This window comes from Apis florea, unplaced genomic scaffold (genome assembly GCF_048593485.1).
Source record: "Apis florea isolate Af1SG1 unplaced genomic scaffold, ASM4859348v1 contig_32_pilon, whole genome shotgun sequence".
Classification (NCBI taxonomy): domain Eukaryota; kingdom Metazoa; phylum Arthropoda; class Insecta; order Hymenoptera; family Apidae; genus Apis; species Apis florea.
The window spans coordinates 158,156-178,887 of NW_028256733.1; the positions used below are offsets into that span (position 1 = coordinate 158,156).

The 20,732-nt window shown below is 18.9% G+C and overlaps 1 protein-coding gene and 1 long non-coding RNA gene across 3 annotated transcripts; both read left to right on the forward strand.

Moving 5' to 3' along the window:
* Nucleotides 1–801: 801 nt before the first annotated feature.
* Fatp1 (Fatty acid transport protein 1) lies at nucleotides 802–20,640 on the forward strand. 2 transcript variants are annotated; one of them, XM_012492503.3, is made up of 13 exons: nucleotides 802–1,388; nucleotides 6,354–6,558; nucleotides 6,659–6,956; nucleotides 13,006–13,156; nucleotides 14,467–14,704; nucleotides 16,340–16,574; nucleotides 16,800–17,001; nucleotides 17,134–17,326; nucleotides 17,476–17,616; nucleotides 17,695–17,832; nucleotides 17,977–18,134; nucleotides 18,279–18,432; nucleotides 18,766–20,640. In XM_012492503.3, the coding sequence occupies exons 1-13, from the start codon at nucleotides 1,317–1,319 to the stop codon at nucleotides 18,918–18,920; spliced, it is 2,340 nt and encodes a 779-aa protein (XP_012347957.3). In that variant the 5' UTR covers nucleotides 802–1,316; the 3' UTR covers nucleotides 18,921–20,640. The 2 variants fall into 2 exon arrangements, with proteins under 2 accessions (XP_012347957.3, XP_086767481.1); XM_086911355.1 differs by lacking the exon at nucleotides 802–1,388 and adding an exon at nucleotides 4,149–4,399.
* LOC147657086 (uncharacterized) lies at nucleotides 7,595–12,776 on the forward strand. Its single transcript, XR_015293084.1, has 2 exons — nucleotides 7,595–7,733; nucleotides 12,662–12,776. It is a non-coding gene; the product is annotated as an uncharacterized LOC147657086 (long non-coding RNA).
* Nucleotides 20,641–20,732: the final 92 nt, after the last annotated feature.

Below are 20,732 nucleotides of genomic sequence, written 5' to 3' on the forward strand. Positions count from 1 at the left end.
TTTTAATAATATTTTATAATTGAAAATTTAATTCGTAACATAATCAAAATATTTAAAGTTATTTTATAAATAATATAAATTTTATTATATAATTTCATTATATATAATTTTAATAATAAATTATTAAATTTGAAGTTATTAGATTTGAATCAATTTAACATTCTATTAACTAATTTGATTTTACAATTTTATTATTTTAATTATATAACTTTATTTACAATTTAAAATTTTTTTATATTTTATATATCAAAAACAAAATAAAAAATATTTTTTATTCTTTCATAATTCATTTAAAAATAAAAAATATTTTAATTTAAATAATTTATTTTCTAATTCTATTCTAATTTATTTTCAGATCTCATTTAACATTATTTATGATAAGGAATAAAAATATTAAATTATGAATATAAAATTCATTTAGATGAAAACTAAAAATTTAAGATTGTAATACAAATTTCTTATATTGATTGATAATTGCTTCATATATATTATAATCTTCATATATAATTAAAATCAAGCCAAAAAAGTAAAAGGAAATTTTAATTATATCGAATGATGTAACTCGTTAATTTATAATCATATTTCATATATATATATATATATATATATATATATATATATATATATATATATTAAAGACAAAACAAGCCGTATTCATATCATATATTTTTATTTTTATGCTAAAAACAGCTAAAGTTTGAAGCGAGTAAAAAGTGCCTCACTATACCGGTATCAGCACGGCCAGTTATGAAACGATGGAGGGAGATCGGCTTGCATGATCGGCCTGGCAAACTCAGTGCTGGTAGATATTCTGCTTTAGTACGCGACTAAACTAACATCACTTTATAACCCATGTATACATATCGGTTTTCATTTTTATATACAATTAATATCCATTGGCTTTTTTTCGTCCAACAAGGTTTTGCACAATCGAATAGTTCGGTTACGATTGGTCGGTATTTGCCCGCGAGCATATGAATCTTCGGTCGCAAAATCAACTTTCTTGTTACGCGATATTGGAAGAAAAGCCGTAACTCCTTTCTATCTATCTGAATACATTCCGTAATAGGTATACTTGTCAGTGCACACAAGCGATTAACTTTTACGTACGATTTATCGATCATTCGAATATTTTTGACTGCAAACAGTCTTGTGCATAACATAAAATAAAATTTTCTATGATCATTCTATAAATTAAATTAATTGATTTTAGTTGGATTTTTCGTAAATCACGAAAATATATTGTATTTATACATTCGATTTAATAATTATTAATTTGTGTTATTAATTAAATTGGTTACAAGAAGAAATTGAACATGTCAGCTACTATTTCGGAAATATCAGTCAATATTGGAAATGGGATCAATATAATTTCTGATAAGGATCACGTAAGTACTGTAATGTTTAATAGCATGAGTGTAAACTAAGTATAGAGTATTTGTTTTGATGTAACAATAATTAAATATTGGAGCAACCTTCATTTACGAACAGGATTTAGATGATTGCTTATTTATGAAACCTGAAAAAAAAATATTGTGATATTTCAAATAATCATGATATTATATTTAATATTTATTTTAAGTAATAAATAATATATATTGAATTTTTTTAATGAAAATTGATTTAACATAATAAATTAATGAATTGACAATATAATAGAAAAAAATTATATTATTCTTATTTAAATTTATAAATTTAACATATTTTAAATAAATTTTAGTTGTTTTTTTTAATAATTTATTATTTATATAATCAAATTATTTATATCGATCTATATATGACACTAATTATTTATATCGATCTATATCTAAGTATCTATTTTACATATTAATATAATTAAAATAATATCATGAAAATAGATGAATAGATATGTAATTATTTCTATCTCAATAAATTACAATATTAATTTTATTTTAAAAACATTTTTATGTTTTCAATAATCAAAAAATATGAAATCTGTGATTTTGATAAATTTAATTATTCTAATATTAAATATTTTTCACGCATTAATAACATATGGATTTTGCAAGATCTGTATCATTCTCATAAGATGTAATAATATATATAATAATATATAATAATTGGTTTCATGTTGTATTATTATTTGCTAAATGTTCTTTTATTTTAAATAATAATTTTAAATTAATTCTTAAAAAATTATAAAAACTACTTATGTATTCGTTTTATGTAAATTTAATGAGATGGATCTAGCAAAATGTATAAAGATGTCATTTCCGTTGTTTGATTGTAAATTATGTTTTTTTGAATAATAAATTCCTGTGGTAAAAGAATGACGTACATAAATAATTAATTTTTTTTTCAATTCAAATAATGACAATATTACTCGGATATTTTATTTTTATTTTATTCTCTATAAAGAAGATATATATCAAAAGAAAGAAGATAGCAAGAAACAATTTGATATTTTCTTTTTTACAAAACATAATATAATAGCTTAATAATATAATAATAATAAATATAATATATTGAATGTATTTTTTATATAATATATATTTTTTTTATTGCATGAATATAATTAGTCGATCAGTATTATTAAAGTTATTTTATGATTTTTTTATAAATTTATAATGAATTTATTAATGAATTTTATAAATTTATAATAAATAAAATACATAAAAAACCTGAAATCAATTATTTATCATTTGAATGAAATTTAAATGAAAAAAAACATTAAATATACATACACATATTTTTAATTATTAAAATAATAACGATATATAACGTTAAATATAAATGTATGTTATAAAATGTTTTTCTTTTTATAAAAATCAAATGTTATATAAATTATTAAAAATGATCTTAATAAATAATTATAAAAGACAAAAATAGAAATACAGAATTGGAAGATCAGAATTTTAAAAATATGAAAGTCTTTCGTAAAATAAGAAATTATTGTGTATATTAGAATACGTTCTTCACGATTATGCCGTGTCGGTTGTAATAGAAAGTGTACAACAGTGCGTGCTTGATAGACTTCAACTTATGCATGATCATTTGAAAATATTTTCTCTTAGATCTTAGTTAATAATCGAGAACTGTGCTATTTGAAATAAGATCATTATCAATTTAATAATATAGTTAATTTAATTATTGAAATGTTTTTATTAATTTATATCCATAATATATATATTTTTATAAAAACATAAAAAAAGAGTAAAAAATTTAGAAAATTTAACATAAATTAAAAGTGATATCTAATATTTTCTTTTTATAAAAAAAATAACTTGCAAAATCTTAAATAAAACTTTTTCAAATTGTTATCATTAAACATTTTTTTTAACTATAATTTTTTCAATAGATATTTCTTATAAATATTCGAAAGATTTAAAGATTTGATATTAAAAGTAATAATCCTTGTAACGGTATGCATTTCTTTGCGGCAACTGGAGCATATTAACTGGTTTTGCTATAGTTCTATATTCTTCTGAAACTTCTTAATAATTGCAATTTTCATTGATATTTTAACGATTATAAATATATGAATATCCCAAAGCGAGAAAATCTTAATCTAATAAATATTTTCATTATTTAATTATTTTAGTTCATAATTTAATTTCATTATTGTAATAAAATCTGTAATAAATTGTTGATAATATCAATATTTAAATTTAAATTTGTATAAAAAATATAAAATATTGAAAATTAACATATTGAAAAGCAAAAATAAAAAATAATATTTTATCTGCAAAACTATGTATCTAAAATGACTAGTTTTTTTAAATATTGAAAGAAGATTTTATGCCTTCAGTATGGTAATATTATTGGTGACGAATCTTATCTGTTTATGGTCATTATATAATCAATTGAAAACTGATTAGTTTATATTAAACGTAATTATTTCCTTTATATATTTACTCTTATTTTTTTATATATTATTTAGGTAGTTAAAAATGAAATATCATGTAACACATAAATTATTTTAATTAAACTTTATTCTAAAAATAAATTTTAAAAAATCAAAAATTATGTTACTGAGTTTTTAAAAATTTTTATTAAGAGTTAAATAAAATAAGAAAACATTTTCAAAAATTCTTTTCTTGAAATAAACTTCTGGTTCAAACTATTATTCATTGAGCATTTCTAAGAAGCTTCCGTGTTTCACCACATGGTAGCAGTAATGTTGAGTTATTGATTAAGTTTCGCCACTGAGGGTGATCAGAAAGTATTAAAGTCTTCCTCATTTTTTAAATTTTCACTTATAAATAAGTGTTTTAACAAATAATTTTATATACAATATAAAATTTCGAAAATCGAGAAAGTGTGTTTAATATATGCTTAGTATATATTATCATCAACTACGCGATTAAAACGAGTTTTACAAAAATGTATTCTAACTTCTTATCAAACTGTTAATCAAAGACATAAATATTTTTTTGGGGTGAGTCTTGCTGATATCTTGCTGATATCTTGCTGATTTTAAGACACTAATGATAAATAATTATATATAAGTTATCAATTTTTAATTACCAACTTTTTTTATAAAATACTATTATTTATTATATTATGTAAAAAATTATTTATAATTAATTTAAAATTATAAATAATAATTAATATATAAAAGTTATATATATATAAACATAAAATATATATAAATATTACACATAATTAATAAAAATTATAGTTTTGATATTATAACAAAAAAAAAGATTAAAAATACAGTTATAACTATTTGTTGATTATTATTTAAAATATATATAATTTTTCTTTTAATATTTATTAGAAAACACATAATAATATTTTAATTTAAAAAAAATATAATTTACGAACAAAAAAACGTAATAATTATACAAAGGATTAGTTATATTAGATTAAAAAATTTAAATAAATATTAAATATTTAGAAAATTAGTTATATATAGTTTTTCAGTTATTTTATTTTTCGGATATTATTTTCAATTATTTGAGAGAAACTTTAAAAGAAAGTAGAAAGTATAGAAACATTAGTAGACACAAAATAATACTAAAAAAAAAACATATGAAACAGAACATAGGTTATGAAATTTATTAACATAAATTAACAATATTATACATACAATTTTTATATATACAATATTAATATTAAATACATATTAAAAATGAATGATTTTTTAAAAAAACTATATCAATTCTGTTTATAATTACAATTACGATTAATATGTACATATTTTTGTATATATACTTATTTTGATGAAATAATATTACATATGTATTTATTTTTTTTTACAGGAATTTACATAAAATATTACAAGATATATGAATATATATTCATCTTTTATATTTTTTCAATTTCTCATATTACTAATAATCTGGATAAATGATTTTATTTTTTAATATCGAAAAAAATGCTTTGTAAAATCTTTTATAGTATATCTTTTGTTTTTTCTTTTTATTATTTTGTCAATTTTTTTAAAATGCGAATATTTATTATGCTACTTTGTAATTCAGATATATGTTTTCAAATCATTTTTTTTTCATTTTATAAAAAGAACATAAATTTTTTAAAGAAAAATATTTATTAATTTTGCGAATAATTTTTTATTTTCATCTTGTATTTTTTATTTAAATCAGTATAAAATATAAATTTGCAATATGTTGATTTAATTGCTAAAAAGTTTAAATGAAAGTTCAAAATATATATACATATATATACATATATATACATATATATATATTACTTTAGAAATATATTAGAAATTTTTTAGATTTATAAATATCAAAATTTTTTCGTATTTCAACTATTTGTAAATAAATCGAAGATATCAAAGAAATGAACAGATAATTTAAATTATCTCCTATTAACAATATTTTATTTTTTATTTAACTTTTATGCAATAATTTCCATGAATATTAAATTATAATATTTAAATTTAATTTAATAATTAAGAAGTTATTTCATTTCGGATTATTTAGGGCAAAATCTTCATATGCTATTTGCAATACACTCGATACTTTAGGTTACACGATACATACTATATAAGAATACGTATCTACTGTGTATTCATATACTTAGTAAGTTTCAATTGCATCTATGAAGAACCTGAATTTATCACAGAATAAAGTGATAAAATAATTATGAATTTTCATATTCAAAAATTAATTTTAATAGAATGGAAATGAATTATTTCATCATTTGATTAGAAAGATATATAATAATGAAATCGATACAATAGTTCTTTCAAAATATTAAGGAAATAAGATCAAACAGCATTACTCAAAAAAATAAATATCGTAATATATATTTTTATTTTTTGGTTTTTTATGTAATCAAATTTTGAAATGATATACATACATGTACGAATGATGAAGGATATGTTATATATATTGTATAGGGTAAATTTGCTGCATTTATTGCAGGACGTAGAAAAGGGTGAACTTCATTCGAACGTTGTTGGTCTCTCGCCGTCGATCTGTTCACGGCCGACGTCTTCGTCACGGACGTCGACGTCGGCCGAGAGCAGGGTCGAGCTCGAGGACAAGTTAAGGAACAGTTGCAACAGGACTAATCTATCGAGTATTGCAGTGGAAGTGGAAATCGGAACGTCGAACAATGAACCAATAGGTACGTTGAATATAGCTGTGAGAACGGAACTGGAATCATGTATAGATATAATCGAACCGAACAATGTATGCGTATACGTACATGCGTATGTTGTATACAGGAGCGGGGACAGACGTGATCACGACGACAACAACGCCAAAGACGAGGACGCGCACGGTAAGAGGAACAGAAAGAAGCGCAGCTAACCGGTGGAAGGCAGTCGGTCGCCTGCTTCGCCGCCTGGCACTCATCATGTTTGTGATATCTAGTTTGGTTGCCTGTTTGGCTCTCCTATCTATATATGCAGGTCCCATTTTCCTCGTGCAGCTACTAGTCGTGATTCTTGTTGCGTATTTAGTAGCCGGAGGACGTTTCCGATGGTTCTACATCGCTTTAAAAACAGCACCCAGAGATTTCATGTGAGTACATATTTCATTTTGATCCAACTCATTCTCGTACTTTTTAACAATACAGATGGCCGATAGTTTGGATTTCGATTCATTCTAAATCCAGTCGATAAAAGTGGAAATTGGGTCAGTGTTTGACTTTCGAAGTTGGTCTTCTCGCATGGCCAGTCAGTCGAGTTTCTCTCTACTTCTTTCAAGTTTCGAAGATGGTATATAAGTATTTATGTATTATCGGTCATGTTTATAACGATGCAAAAACACGTGAACTTGTTATTGAAATTTTGAATGATTTTTTAGATGGAGAAATTTAAATAGATTGTTGATGAAAAATTTGATAATTTGAAATATTTTAATGATAAACAATGTTGAAAGTAAGAATTATAAGATTTTTTAAAAAATAATTTTTAATTTTTTTTAAATATAAGTTTATTTAAACAGTTTTTAAAATGTGGAATTTTGGATATATAATTTCAACATATAATACATTTTATAAACATGAATTCTGTTTCCTGAATTGAAGATTATAATTATAAAATATTTTTAAAAATATTATATATTTTGTGATTTAAAAAAATATTATTTTTAAAATAATATTACATATAATATTTATTTAAAATAATATTTAGGAAAAAAATCAATGTACATCGGAAACGAAGCTCTGTTTTCGTGTGACAAATAATTCGCAAAATAAATATTTTCGACCTTCGAGAGTTAATGTTTATATTACTCTTATAAAATAATTGTTCAATTTTCATCAATATGATTCTCTAGGGAAGTGAACTGTTCTAGGTAATTGAAATTTATATCCCTCACTTGTAACTAACAATTGTTTTAACAACAAATAATAATTTTATAATGCTAATAAAAATAATAAGGTTAAAAAAATTTAAAACATTAAAAACTTTGTTATTCTTATTAGAATTTAATGTGTTTTTATTTTCATTGTTACAAGAAATGTTACAAATGTTTATATATTGATATATCTTTCATTTTAAAATATTTAATTTTATTAAAAAGAAAGCATTTATTATCTCACTTTATTTATATTTTATACGATGCGTGCGAGACGTAATACAAAAATTTAATAATTTATGAAGTCAACAATAAAAGTTTATTTCAACTTCCATTGTGAAAGAATTACAAAAGAAATTCATTTTTAGAGTGGCGCATTTAGCTACTACAATCGTTTCACAATAATGTCATTAAATGATGTATACGTTGTATCCTTTAATATACGAGATAGTAGATGCACTATTGTGACATATAGATGATAAGTTGAAAAAAAATTTTTCAATTTATCATCTGTAATCCTTTTTTTTTTTTTCTTATAAAACATAGAAGGAATAATTGTTTTAATTTCTTCATTTCTTTTGCGCAATTCATCGTTATGACATTTATTGTTTTTTAAAATTATATTTTTTTTTTTATGATGACAGTATATTTAAGTTGGATTGTTGGATTGTTGGAATATGATATAAAAGAGATTTTATAAAAAAAGTTTTGATATTAAAAAAATTTTACATCATAAAATTTTTTTTCCATTTTTATATTGTTTTTTTTAAATCTTATAAATCTAATTTTATTTTTACATTTAAAAAATTAAAATATTTTAAGAAAGTGTCTAATATTTTATCTATAATTTAAATATTATCATTATTTAATAATAGAAATTACTATACTTTTTTTTCAAATTATACAACTATATTAAAAATACTATTATTAAAAAATTGATTTGCATTATTTTATTTTATTTTATTATATTGTATGATATTATTGAATTATATTTACATGATGCATTCTAAAAATAAAATTTAAAATTTTATTTTAAATTATTTAATTGCAAAAAAATGTGAAACTCAATATAATTGTTCGGTGAATTTATCAATATAAGTAATTATATTTTCTTTTTTTAAATTGCTTATAATGCAGTTCTTTGAATTTTGTTTTTTCTATATATTTATATATAATTAATATTAATTAAAATTGAAATTAAAATGTAGATTTTTGATTCATATGATTAAAGATGTATTAAATTATTTATCATTTATTCAATCGACATAAATTTTATTAAAAATAGTACAATTTAATATAAAATAAAGGCTAATTATTATTTTCTATTTATATGTATATTCATAAGATTTATTAAATTATTGAAATATATTATATAATTTACGAAATAAAGTTTCGTAAAACTTTATTTTCTTAACGGAAAACTTTCTATTTCTTGAAAGAAAATTATAAAATTTTCATTCTTCTCGTAAAATATAAATTAAAATAAAATATAAATGTAGAAAAATTAAAATTTTGACTTATAAATTAAAAAGTTTAGAATTTACATAAACATAAAATATATCACTGTGAATATGCAGAAAAGTTATCAGAACTCATAAATATCTGTTTGTTTAAGAAAATGTTTATTATTCAAAACAAAAATATTATTACCATAAAAATTTAATAGTATTTTTTTTTTTTTTGTAAAAATGTCAATTATGACCGTTAATTTTTTTTATTTTTTGACGTAGATAAGTTTCATAAATTAATATTTATTACTTGGTCGTACATTATTAATGAACAATATTACATCAATCATTAAATATAACTGATTTAAATGAAAAATCAATTAAAATTAAATGAAAAAGCAATTTAAATTCAAAATTCAAAATTTTTCTGTATAAAAAAATGTAATATAATATAAAAAAAAACATAATGTACAATATAAATATATTTATATATTTTTACTATATATCTTTACTATATGATACTAATTAATAATATTCTGAAAAAACAAATATACTATTTATATTGTAAATTATTATTTTAATCGTTAATCTATTTTTATTATTTTAAAATATTTTAAAAAATATTAATTATTTATGTAAACTAATTATGTAAACTAAATTATTTATATTATAATCATTTTTATAAATATATTTTTATGAAAATCTGATAAGAAATTATTTATCATCTAATCAAATAAATCTAATCAAATTTAAAATCATAGTTATATTTCATCATAAATAATTTTTGATTAAATCATCAAGAAAGCTTAATTTTTTTCTCTTTCTAAAGAAAATATTATGGACAACTTGAATCACAATCCAAGTGCAAATATGTCGTAAGATCTAGTTTATATTATTATATAAAACTGGTATTGTTTACAGGTACTTATGATAAGATTGATCTCGCTTCCATTACTTGGATCTCTTTCTGCGGTGAATTTAGTGGCTTCCTGTTAATGCATATCGTAATTTATTTTATTCTCGACATTATAATTAATTCTTTTTTGAAAAGAAAATATAATATCGATAAATAATATTTGATAAGAGTACTTGTTACAGAAAAGTATGTTTATAGAATTTTATATATAGCAATATTATTAGAAAGAAAATTACAAGATAATAAGTTGTTTTCTTCTTGTAATCAAAGATAAATTGATTTGATTCCATATTATTTATAAAAGTTTAAAATATTAAATTATATTTATATATTTATTTAAAATCACAATTTTATTTAAATTTTAAATCAATATTTAAAAATAAAAAATACCAACATTTAAAGATAAAAAATAAAAAAATAAATTTTTCTATAAAAAAATTTTAATAATTAATTATGATTTATTTTTTTATTTTTGATGTGCTAACATCAAAATAATAATTTTTTTTTTTTAAATGTAATTCGTGAAAGCGTTAGACGAGTTGAACAACACATGACATTATTCAAGGTTATTTAAAATGAACCCTTCATTGACAAGCAATGTACTTACATATGTATAGTGCAAGTATGTAAGTACATACTTTCTTCGTAGTATATAGTTTCTTCGTACATTTACAAAAACTATATGAAATTATTTTATTTTCAAAATATATTATATTATATTATATTATATTATAACAAAATATAAAATATTTTGTTTTAAAAATAACTTATTACAATTTCATTACAGGTTATATTTATTTTAATTTAATATAAATAAATATATTATATAAATATATAAATTAAAGTTATTTTTAAAATTAAAATAAAGTTATTACATCGAACCATGTTAAAGAAAATATATATATATATATATATCTGAAATAGTTAATTAACAATTACGATAATTAAAAATCAATATGATTTTTTATTAAATTTATTGCTTTGCATTTTAAATATGTTTTTTTAAAAAATAATAATTTATTTTTCATTTTTTATTATTATTTGTATTATATTGTACATATATTTGTATTGTACATTTTTTTTATTATTATATATATATTATATAATATATATTAGTTTATATATATATATTTTTTTAATATATATTTATTCTAAAATTTATTTATTTATTCTTATCGTTTATTATTTATTCTTATTGTTTATTATTTGTCGACTTTATAAATTATATATAGTCTATATTAAAAATATTTATTATTACTATTTATGTAAATTTGTGAATTTTGTATACTATTTATAATAATTAAAAGTAGTGTATTGAAAAGATTAAAACGTGCTATTAGATATATTGGAAAATATCAGTTTAAATAAACGAAAAATATTTCTATTTTTTAAAATGTTTTATAATATAAAATAATTTATATATTTGTAAAATAATTAAATGCATATAAAAATAATCTTCGAGGTTTTAGATACTGTTAATTCATTGTATCTACGTACGTCATTCATGCAATTGCATAAAAACTAGTGTTGATCAGCAGTAAATAGTTCAAAACGACGTGCGTAGCATACAGATTTCTCTTGTTGGTTTAACTGGTCCGTTGAACCAACTAAGCTAACCAACTAAATTTCCTTTTAAGATAGTCTAAGATTTCGTTTATGTTACAATTCAATCATTCAATCATACATCAAAATACATCAAAATTTTAATAATTTCAGTTTTTTTTTATTTTATTTTCTTTTTTAAAGAATATTTATATTTTTATAAAAATTATGAAAAAAAAACGATTTTAAAAAAAATTTCAAATTATTTGTAATATTTTTTTGTAATTATTTTAATATAAGATTATTTATATATATTATATATATATTTATAAAATTATTTATTTATTTTTTTATTAATAAATTATTTATTTAATAAATAATATATTAATAGATGCTTGATATCTTTATTTTAATATTTATAATTTAAATATTTAATTTTAATTTTAAATTATAATTTGTAATTTTTTTCCAAATAGAATATTTATATTTTAAAATTCAAATTCTTTAAGTATCATTTATTTTAAAATGAATTATGAAATAAAAATGAATTTTAGCAATTTTAGACTTTAAAATAATATTTGCTCGTTATTATGCATAATTACATAAAGATAATTATGTAATATGTATATTTCTCTTCTTCAATAAGAAATGAATTTGCTAAGAACTTCATTCAGCAAATTCATTCTGTTATTTTATGATTTAAATATTTCAAATAATGCTGTTTATTCCACAAATTTTTATTTATTGCATGAAAAATAATATTAATTGAAATTTACTTATATTTATATTATTATTTATTATAAGTAATAAATAATATATAATAAATAATAAATAATAAGTAATAAGTAATAATAATGTTTTGAATTAAATAATACTTATATAATGAATTCTTTTAGTCTAATTTGTTATGACTATCGCATAATTTTCATCTTGTATCGTAAATAATTTCATAAATATTTTTTTTTGATTGTTTAATTGATTGTAGATTAGCAATGCATACTTTTAATTTAACATTTCAGAAAAAGAATTCGTATGATGTCAGATGGCAATTCCAAATGATCAATTGAATAAATCTTGAGACAAAAATTATTTTTAAAACTTATTAAAAAAAATAAAAATCATAATAAATAGATATGTATGGTGTTATATTATTGAAATTATTTTTCTTTTTGAAAAAATGACTGTCAAAAACTTTAGCTTTAATGAGATAATACTGCAAGTATCAATAATTATTAATATCATAATTAATTTAATTTATTTTAACAAGTTTTGCATAAAAAATTTTCTACTTTTTTTAAATTTTTGGATTTTAATATATTAGTGAGATTCTAATTGAAAATACAAATATTTTTATTTTTTACAGAGCTATTACACGATATATAAAAGTTCTTTGGATTATCCGTGGCCATGAAAGGAATAATAGAACAATCGCCGATGTATTTCGGCAACATGTTAGAAAGCATCCTAATAAAGTTTGCATCATTTCCGAAGATCAAGAATGGACGTTTCAACAAGTAAGAGTATATAATATATAATTTTACAAAAATATATATATTATAGTCTTAAAGAAAAATTTAAATTTCATATTTAATTGATTTTTAAAATAATCTAATATTTCTTATCATGATCTATTTTTTGCTTAATTATACTTTTTTAATTTTTGTAATTAGTGAATAATAAGTAAATTTTATCTCAGTGATAAATATGATTGAAAATATTGATATGGGAATATTATTTACAATATATAAAAAATTGTATATATATATATAGTATATTTAATGTATAGTATAACATATATTTATTGTTCATATTGTATTATATTATTCCTTTTTATTAATATCTGAATCAAAAGATAAATAAGATTAAATGAGATGATTTTTTGTTTATATAAAAAAATTTGATAATTTTTAATCTTTAAAAAAATGTAGTCATCTTTAAAATGATGTTTAACCTATAGGTCATTGAATAGGTCATTGACTCTCTCTGAAAACCGTTATTTGATAATTATTTAATTAGAATTAATTATTTAATTCTAATTAAATATCGTATTTATATTTATATTTATACTTCGATAGAATTATTAATATTATATATAATTCTTTTTTCATATAATATATTATTTAAAACTTTTTAATTTTCGCAAATAATTTTTTAACTTTAAACATAGAAGAATAGTTTTTAGCTTTTTTAAATATTAATAATATAGAATGTTTTAATAGTTAAAATATTGATATTAAGAATAATTTATTTATTGCACAAATATTTTGCTTTCATGTTTAATGCTGCATTTTTAGTAAACAACTATGGTGTGTTTTATGGTCGAATTTTTATACTATAAACATTAATAATTTTGTTACCGTTATACTTTTACCGTTAGATATATACTTTTCTTTCGTTCATAAAAACGAACAGTTATAATTTCTTCATAGTTTTCGAGAATTCTTTAGTATTTTAAAATATAAAATAAATTTTTCATATAAACTTTATTATTTCAATATTACTTTTTACAACATATACAATATACAATAACAAATAAAATAACTATAATATTTATTTATATTAAACTTTGCAGTTTGTATAATTAAAATATTTATATAATAATAATAATAAATTAAATAAATATGAAGTTGTATAATTAAATATCATAATAATCGATTGAATTTTTATATCTTATAAAAAAAATTATTTTAATATAATGAATATCGAGAAAAAAATATACATATACATATACATATGTACATCATTTATATTTTTATATCTTATATGTATATTATTATGTATATCATTTAATTTAAAGAAATTTAAATTAATTTAATATTTTCAGATAGAGGATTATAGTAACAAAATCGCTTCTGTCTTCTCAACATCTGGATATCACAAAGGGGATGTGGTCGGTATACTTTTAGAAAATCGACCAGAATTCGTTGCCATTTGGCTTGGACTAAGTAAGTTAGGGGTAATAATACCATTGCTTAACACCAATCTTCGTAAAGCCTCTCTCTTGCATAGTATTAAAGTGTCCAAGTGTCAAGCTCTTATTTATGGAGTGGATTTCATCGATGGTAAGTATTAAAAAAATTTAATTATTAAAAAATTAAATTTTATTTTCATTTTTTTATAATGAATCTTTGAAATTAGATTAATTTTATTCAATGAATATTTACTTCCTATGAAGATATTAGAATAAATCATAAATTTCATAATCAAGTTTTTTTTTTTTTTTTAGAAATATCTTTAATAAATAATAAATAATAATAAATAATAACCTTAAATAAAAAAGTAATCTTTAATTATTTTAATTTATTTATTTTAGAATATTTTAGAATATAATTTATTATATAACATATATAATTTAATAATATAATACTTGATATTTATGATATCAAAATGAGATACAAATATTTGTTTTTTTACCATCTGGATCTTATAAATGTATAAAATTATGTTATAAATAGTACCAATTATAATGATTGATTCAATAATAATAGGAAACAAAACTAACTACTCCATGAATGAAAAAAAATTAGGTGTTCGGTTGCGTGTCATAGTCGATTCAACTCGAGGTCTATTTTATAAATGATTGCATAATGCTGATGGCTATCACATTTATTGCTTTATTATCGTTAAATTTCAACTTAAAAAAAAAAACATAAAAGTTATCGGAGTTAAATTAAGAGTTAAATTATTATTTAAATTTCAACATTAATAACTTAAAATTATGATTATTTTTTTTTATTATATATATTATCTTATCTTATCTTATATATCTTTTAAAAATAGAGTACAAGAATTATTCTTAAAATAAAAATGATAATTAATTATAATTTTTTGAAAAATTTATTTTTCAAAAAGCTTTATAAATAATTCTTTATACTATGATTGAAAATATTAATATACGATTTTATCATTATTGATTAATGATAATGATGATGATAAAATTAATATTTTATTAATTTTAATTTATAATTTATTTACTCTTTTGTTTTTATTTTCATTATTTTTTTCTTATTGTTTATATTGTGTATCTATATACATATATCTATACATATTTATTTATAGAATGCATCATCTGATATTATTACTTTATAATTTACTTTATAATTATAGTTTATAATTTCATAATATTTTTTTATAATTTTTTATTATTATTAAAATTGCATAATTTTAAAAAAAAATTTATAATAAACAATATTGTATCTTAAAAATCTTAAATATTTTTTTGAATAAAATCAGAAAAATATATATATTTATAATAAATATTAATATAATATCAGTATTTGAACAAATTCTTTAAATCTAATAAACTCTGTATTAAAATATTTATTTTTTCAAAAATATAATTGGTTGTAATTGAATTAGTACAATTAGCATGTAAGAGAAAAATATAGAATATTGTATGTAAAGAAATAAATCGCTTATTATGAAACATTTCGTAACTAACATCATATTCGTTAAAAATAATTTTTTTAATATTTTATATAGAAAGATTTTATATGATTTTATAATTTTATATATAAACTAAAATAATATATAATTTTATTAGAATAATATTTGAATATTCATAATTCGTTTTGTGAAAATATGTAAATCATGTTTTAGAAAATTTTTGAATTATATAAAAAATTTTTAGATGAAAATTATTCAGTTATTTTGTTTTTATATTATTAAGTTATTAAGTTATTTTAAATTTATTTTAGCTGTGTCAGACATTATGAATTCTTTGGATCCAAAATTTCCACTGTATAGAATCGGTAATTTACCAGATAAAAAGACATCAAATTTAAATGATAATGATTTGGCCGCCCTTATGACCAATGTTTCTTCAGCTCCACCACTTCTTCAAGAAAAAAGCTCTTATAATGATCAATTAGTGTATATTTTCACTAGTGGTACAACTGGCCTTCCAAAAGCAGCTGTTATAACAAATTCTAGGTAAAAAAAACATTGAAATTATTTAATATTATTAAATACTTAAAGTTTACTTACTTAGTTTTAAGATTATTTATAGCGATAATAATCAATGTTAATTTTTTAGTGATTTTAAATTATTCTATTTATTTTTTAATTAATTTTTTATTTATATATAAAAAATATTTGAAAAGTAACATTTATAATGTTACTTTTAAATAAATAAATTATTTTTTTAATTCATTTCAGGTTTATGTTTATGGCAGTCGGTATATTTATGTTAGCAAAGTTTAAAAGTTCAGATAGGATTTATACGCCATTACCTTTATATCATACTGCTGGTGGTGTAATGTCTGTTGGTGCAGCCCTTCTTCATGGAGCTACAGTTGTAATTAGAAGAAAATTTTCAGCAAGCGCTTATTTCATTGATTGCATCAAATATAAGTGTACAGTAAGTTTTTTCTATTTGTTTCAATTATTATTAAAAGATAATACATATTCAAATTTCACTGCGATATTTATTCAAGAATTAATTCTTGAAAAAATATGAATGTGAAAAGAAATGGATTTAAATAATTTTTAGATTGGTCAATATATTGGAGAAATGTGTAGATATATTTTAGCTGTTCCTCCAAAACCGGAAGATAAACAACACAATATCAGGATAATGTTTGGAAATGGTTTGAGGCCACAAATTTGGCCCGAGTTCGTAGAACGATTCAATATTCCACAAATTGCTGAATTCTATGGAGCAACAGAGGGCAATGCTAACATTGGTAAGAATTAATATTTATATCAGTTTTTAATAAAAATATATTAAAATTTAAAATTTATTTTGTCGATTTAATCGTAATAAATTTATCTTTAATAAATAATTTACTTTATATTCATTTTATAGTGTTAATATTTCTTATTTTGTTTTAAGTAAATGTCGATAATACTGTTGGAGCTATTGGTTTTGTATCTCGAATAGTTCCATCAGTTTATCCTATTTCCATTATAAAAGTTGACGCTGATGGAGAACCTATAAGGAATGCAAAAGGTTTATGTCAAATATGTGGACCGAGTAAGTTAAATATGAACTAAAATGTCTTTTAAAAATTCTTTTTCTTTTTTATTTTACAATTTCTATCATCACATTTAGATGAACCAGGTGTTTTTGTTGGAAAAATTATACCGAACAATCCATTTAGAGCATATTTGGGATATGTGGATCAGAAAGCATCTGAAAAAAAAATAGTTCGCGATGTATTTGCTAAAGGCGATTCGGCATTTATATCTGGTATAAATATACTCTAATCAAATTTAAGAATATAAAATTTTTTAAATAAAAATATTTAATATTTTTTTTATTATATATATATATATATATATATATAAATCTATATTTATAAATAACCATAAATTTTTCTTATTTTGTATGCAGGTGACATTTTAATAGCAGATGAGTTCGGTAATTTATTTTTTAAAGATAGAACTGGGGATACATTTAGATGGAAAGGAGAAAATGTATCTACATCTGAAATTGAAGCTATTATTAGTAATCTTGTTAATTATAGAGATTGTATTGTATATGGAGTTGAGGTAAATAAAATATTAAAAATAATATTATATAATAATTTTTCATTATTAGTAGAAAATATTTTTTATAAATCTTATTTATATATTATGTAAAATATAATTAATCTTTTATAATACATTATATGATATTTTTATTTAATTTTCTAGATTCCAGGTCTTGAAGGTAAAGCTGGAATGGCAGCAATATATGATGAAAAAGCTACATTAGATGTCAATCAATTATCAATTGATTTAAAAGAACATTTAGCAAGTTATGCAGTACCTAGGTTTATTAGGATTTTATCAAAGATTGATCTCACAGGTATCTTTTATACATAATTTAATTTCTTGATATAACTTGAATTTATATAACTATAATAAACCTTGAATTCATTTAATTAATCATTTAATTAATAATAAAAAAATATCTTATTAATAATTCTAAATTAATTTTTTATTATTTATGAATATAAATGATTTTTATTTTAATTTTTAAAAAAATTTTTTTAAAATTATATTTTCATTATTGTAATGAATACATTTTTAATATTTTTCTTACTTCAATTTTTATAAAAATAAATATTTCTTTATTGTTTTGTTATTCAAACTTCAAAATTAAATCATTTCAATTTAAAGAGATTAATCATTATTTCAGGCACATTTAAATTAAAAAAAAAAGATCTTGTAGCTGAAGGATATAATCCAAACATAATAGGAGATAAAGTTTACTATTTAAATGAAAAGTCTGGATATCAATTGTTAACTGCTGAAATTTATAAGCAGATTCAACAAGGAAATATTCGTCTTTAATATGTTTTTAAAAAAAAATTCATGGGAACAATTTTTGCTGTAATTCTTTACATGCACATCAATAAAGTGAAGAAGCTTTTTATCTTCATTAAATCAAAAATTGCTTTATATTGAGGTATAGTTTAATAGTAATCAAATTATAATTTGATTTCATTATTTTTTAAATATAATTTTTATAAAAGATTATATTTTGTATAATTCAATATGATTTATGATTTTATAAAAAAATCACATAAAAATTAAAATGAAATGAACTTTATTTATTTGTCTAAGTTGGTTGTGCTTATTTGTATTATATATACAAAATATAAATATAATTTTTTATTTTAAAGTGTAAAATTTTTTTTAAATATATCTTATTCAATTTATACAAAATGAAATTATAAAAATATTTTAAAACAAAAAGAATTTTTTTATTTGAAAATTATAAGAAATTTGCATATATATAACTTGAAAAATTATAAATTCATATGAAATATTAAATTAATATTATAATAAAAAAACGTAAATAAAAATGAATTTTGTAACAAACTGAATATAATTTTCAGTTTGAAATTTAGACATTATTAAAAAAATTGTTACAAATGTTACATATCGCATGAATTCATAGTAATTGTGAACATATGTCACAAGTTATATATCATAAATTTATAAACAAATTTTTTCTGATTTTTTGTAAATTTTTCTTATTATATTATATTTTCTTATTTAAATCTTTTTCAATAGTTTAGAAACTTTATCCTTAATAAAAAATATTTATAACTTCTAAATTCTTATTTTCCTATTTTTAAATTTCATATCTTTTATTTTTAGTATAAGAATTATAATGATTTTTGTAATTGAAAAAATGCAAATCAAAAATGCAATTTTAGCATTTCATAAATAAAAAATAACGAATTAAAATTAATGTATATTTTTGCAAAAATTTAATTGTTACTATATAAAAATATTTGTTTTTTCTCGATTAATTTCATTATAAATATTAAATATATAATTGATAATATATTTGTTTACAATTACTATGCATTTATAATTTATAAAAATAACATTTGTAAAGATATGTTGTATTGTTGGATCTAGTTTATTGTACATTGTTATTGTTATATCATGTAGGTATATGTAAGTATATTATTGTTAATAATGTTATTACATTAAAAGGTACGTATTTATTATTAAAAGATTTTCATAATTAAAAATCAATAAAAAATATATTTATATGATTGATATAAATATTTTAATACAGCAAATATTTTCTATAGGAATTATTGACAATGACCGTCCGATTATATTTTCTGACTAAAATCAAAAAAATAAATATTTTTATTTACGAATTTATTTAAATATTTATGTTCATTCTAATTTATGTAATGTTTAAATGCAATTATAAGTTATAATTTTATTATATATAAAAATATTTATACTATTATAAATGTAATTCTATAAATGATTAATCATAAATATTTTATTTGTAATTCATAAATATTTATATTATTCTCTTTTATTGCATTAACTATTTTTAATTATACTGCAATCTTTGGATTTATTGTATATAAGTTCAATAAACTATTATTGTTTTACTATACTTAATATTAATATATCATTAATATTAAGAATGCAAATAAGTAAAATATTAAATTTAATGTAATTTAATTATTAAGAAAAATCCAATATTGTGTTGTATTTTTAAAATATAATGAAAATAAGCTTTTTATCTTTGTAATTTTTAAATTCTCTTAATTTCTTCTCTTCTTTATCCCATCATTATTATCCTATTTATCCAAGATTTATATTAAAATTATATATAAACTCATA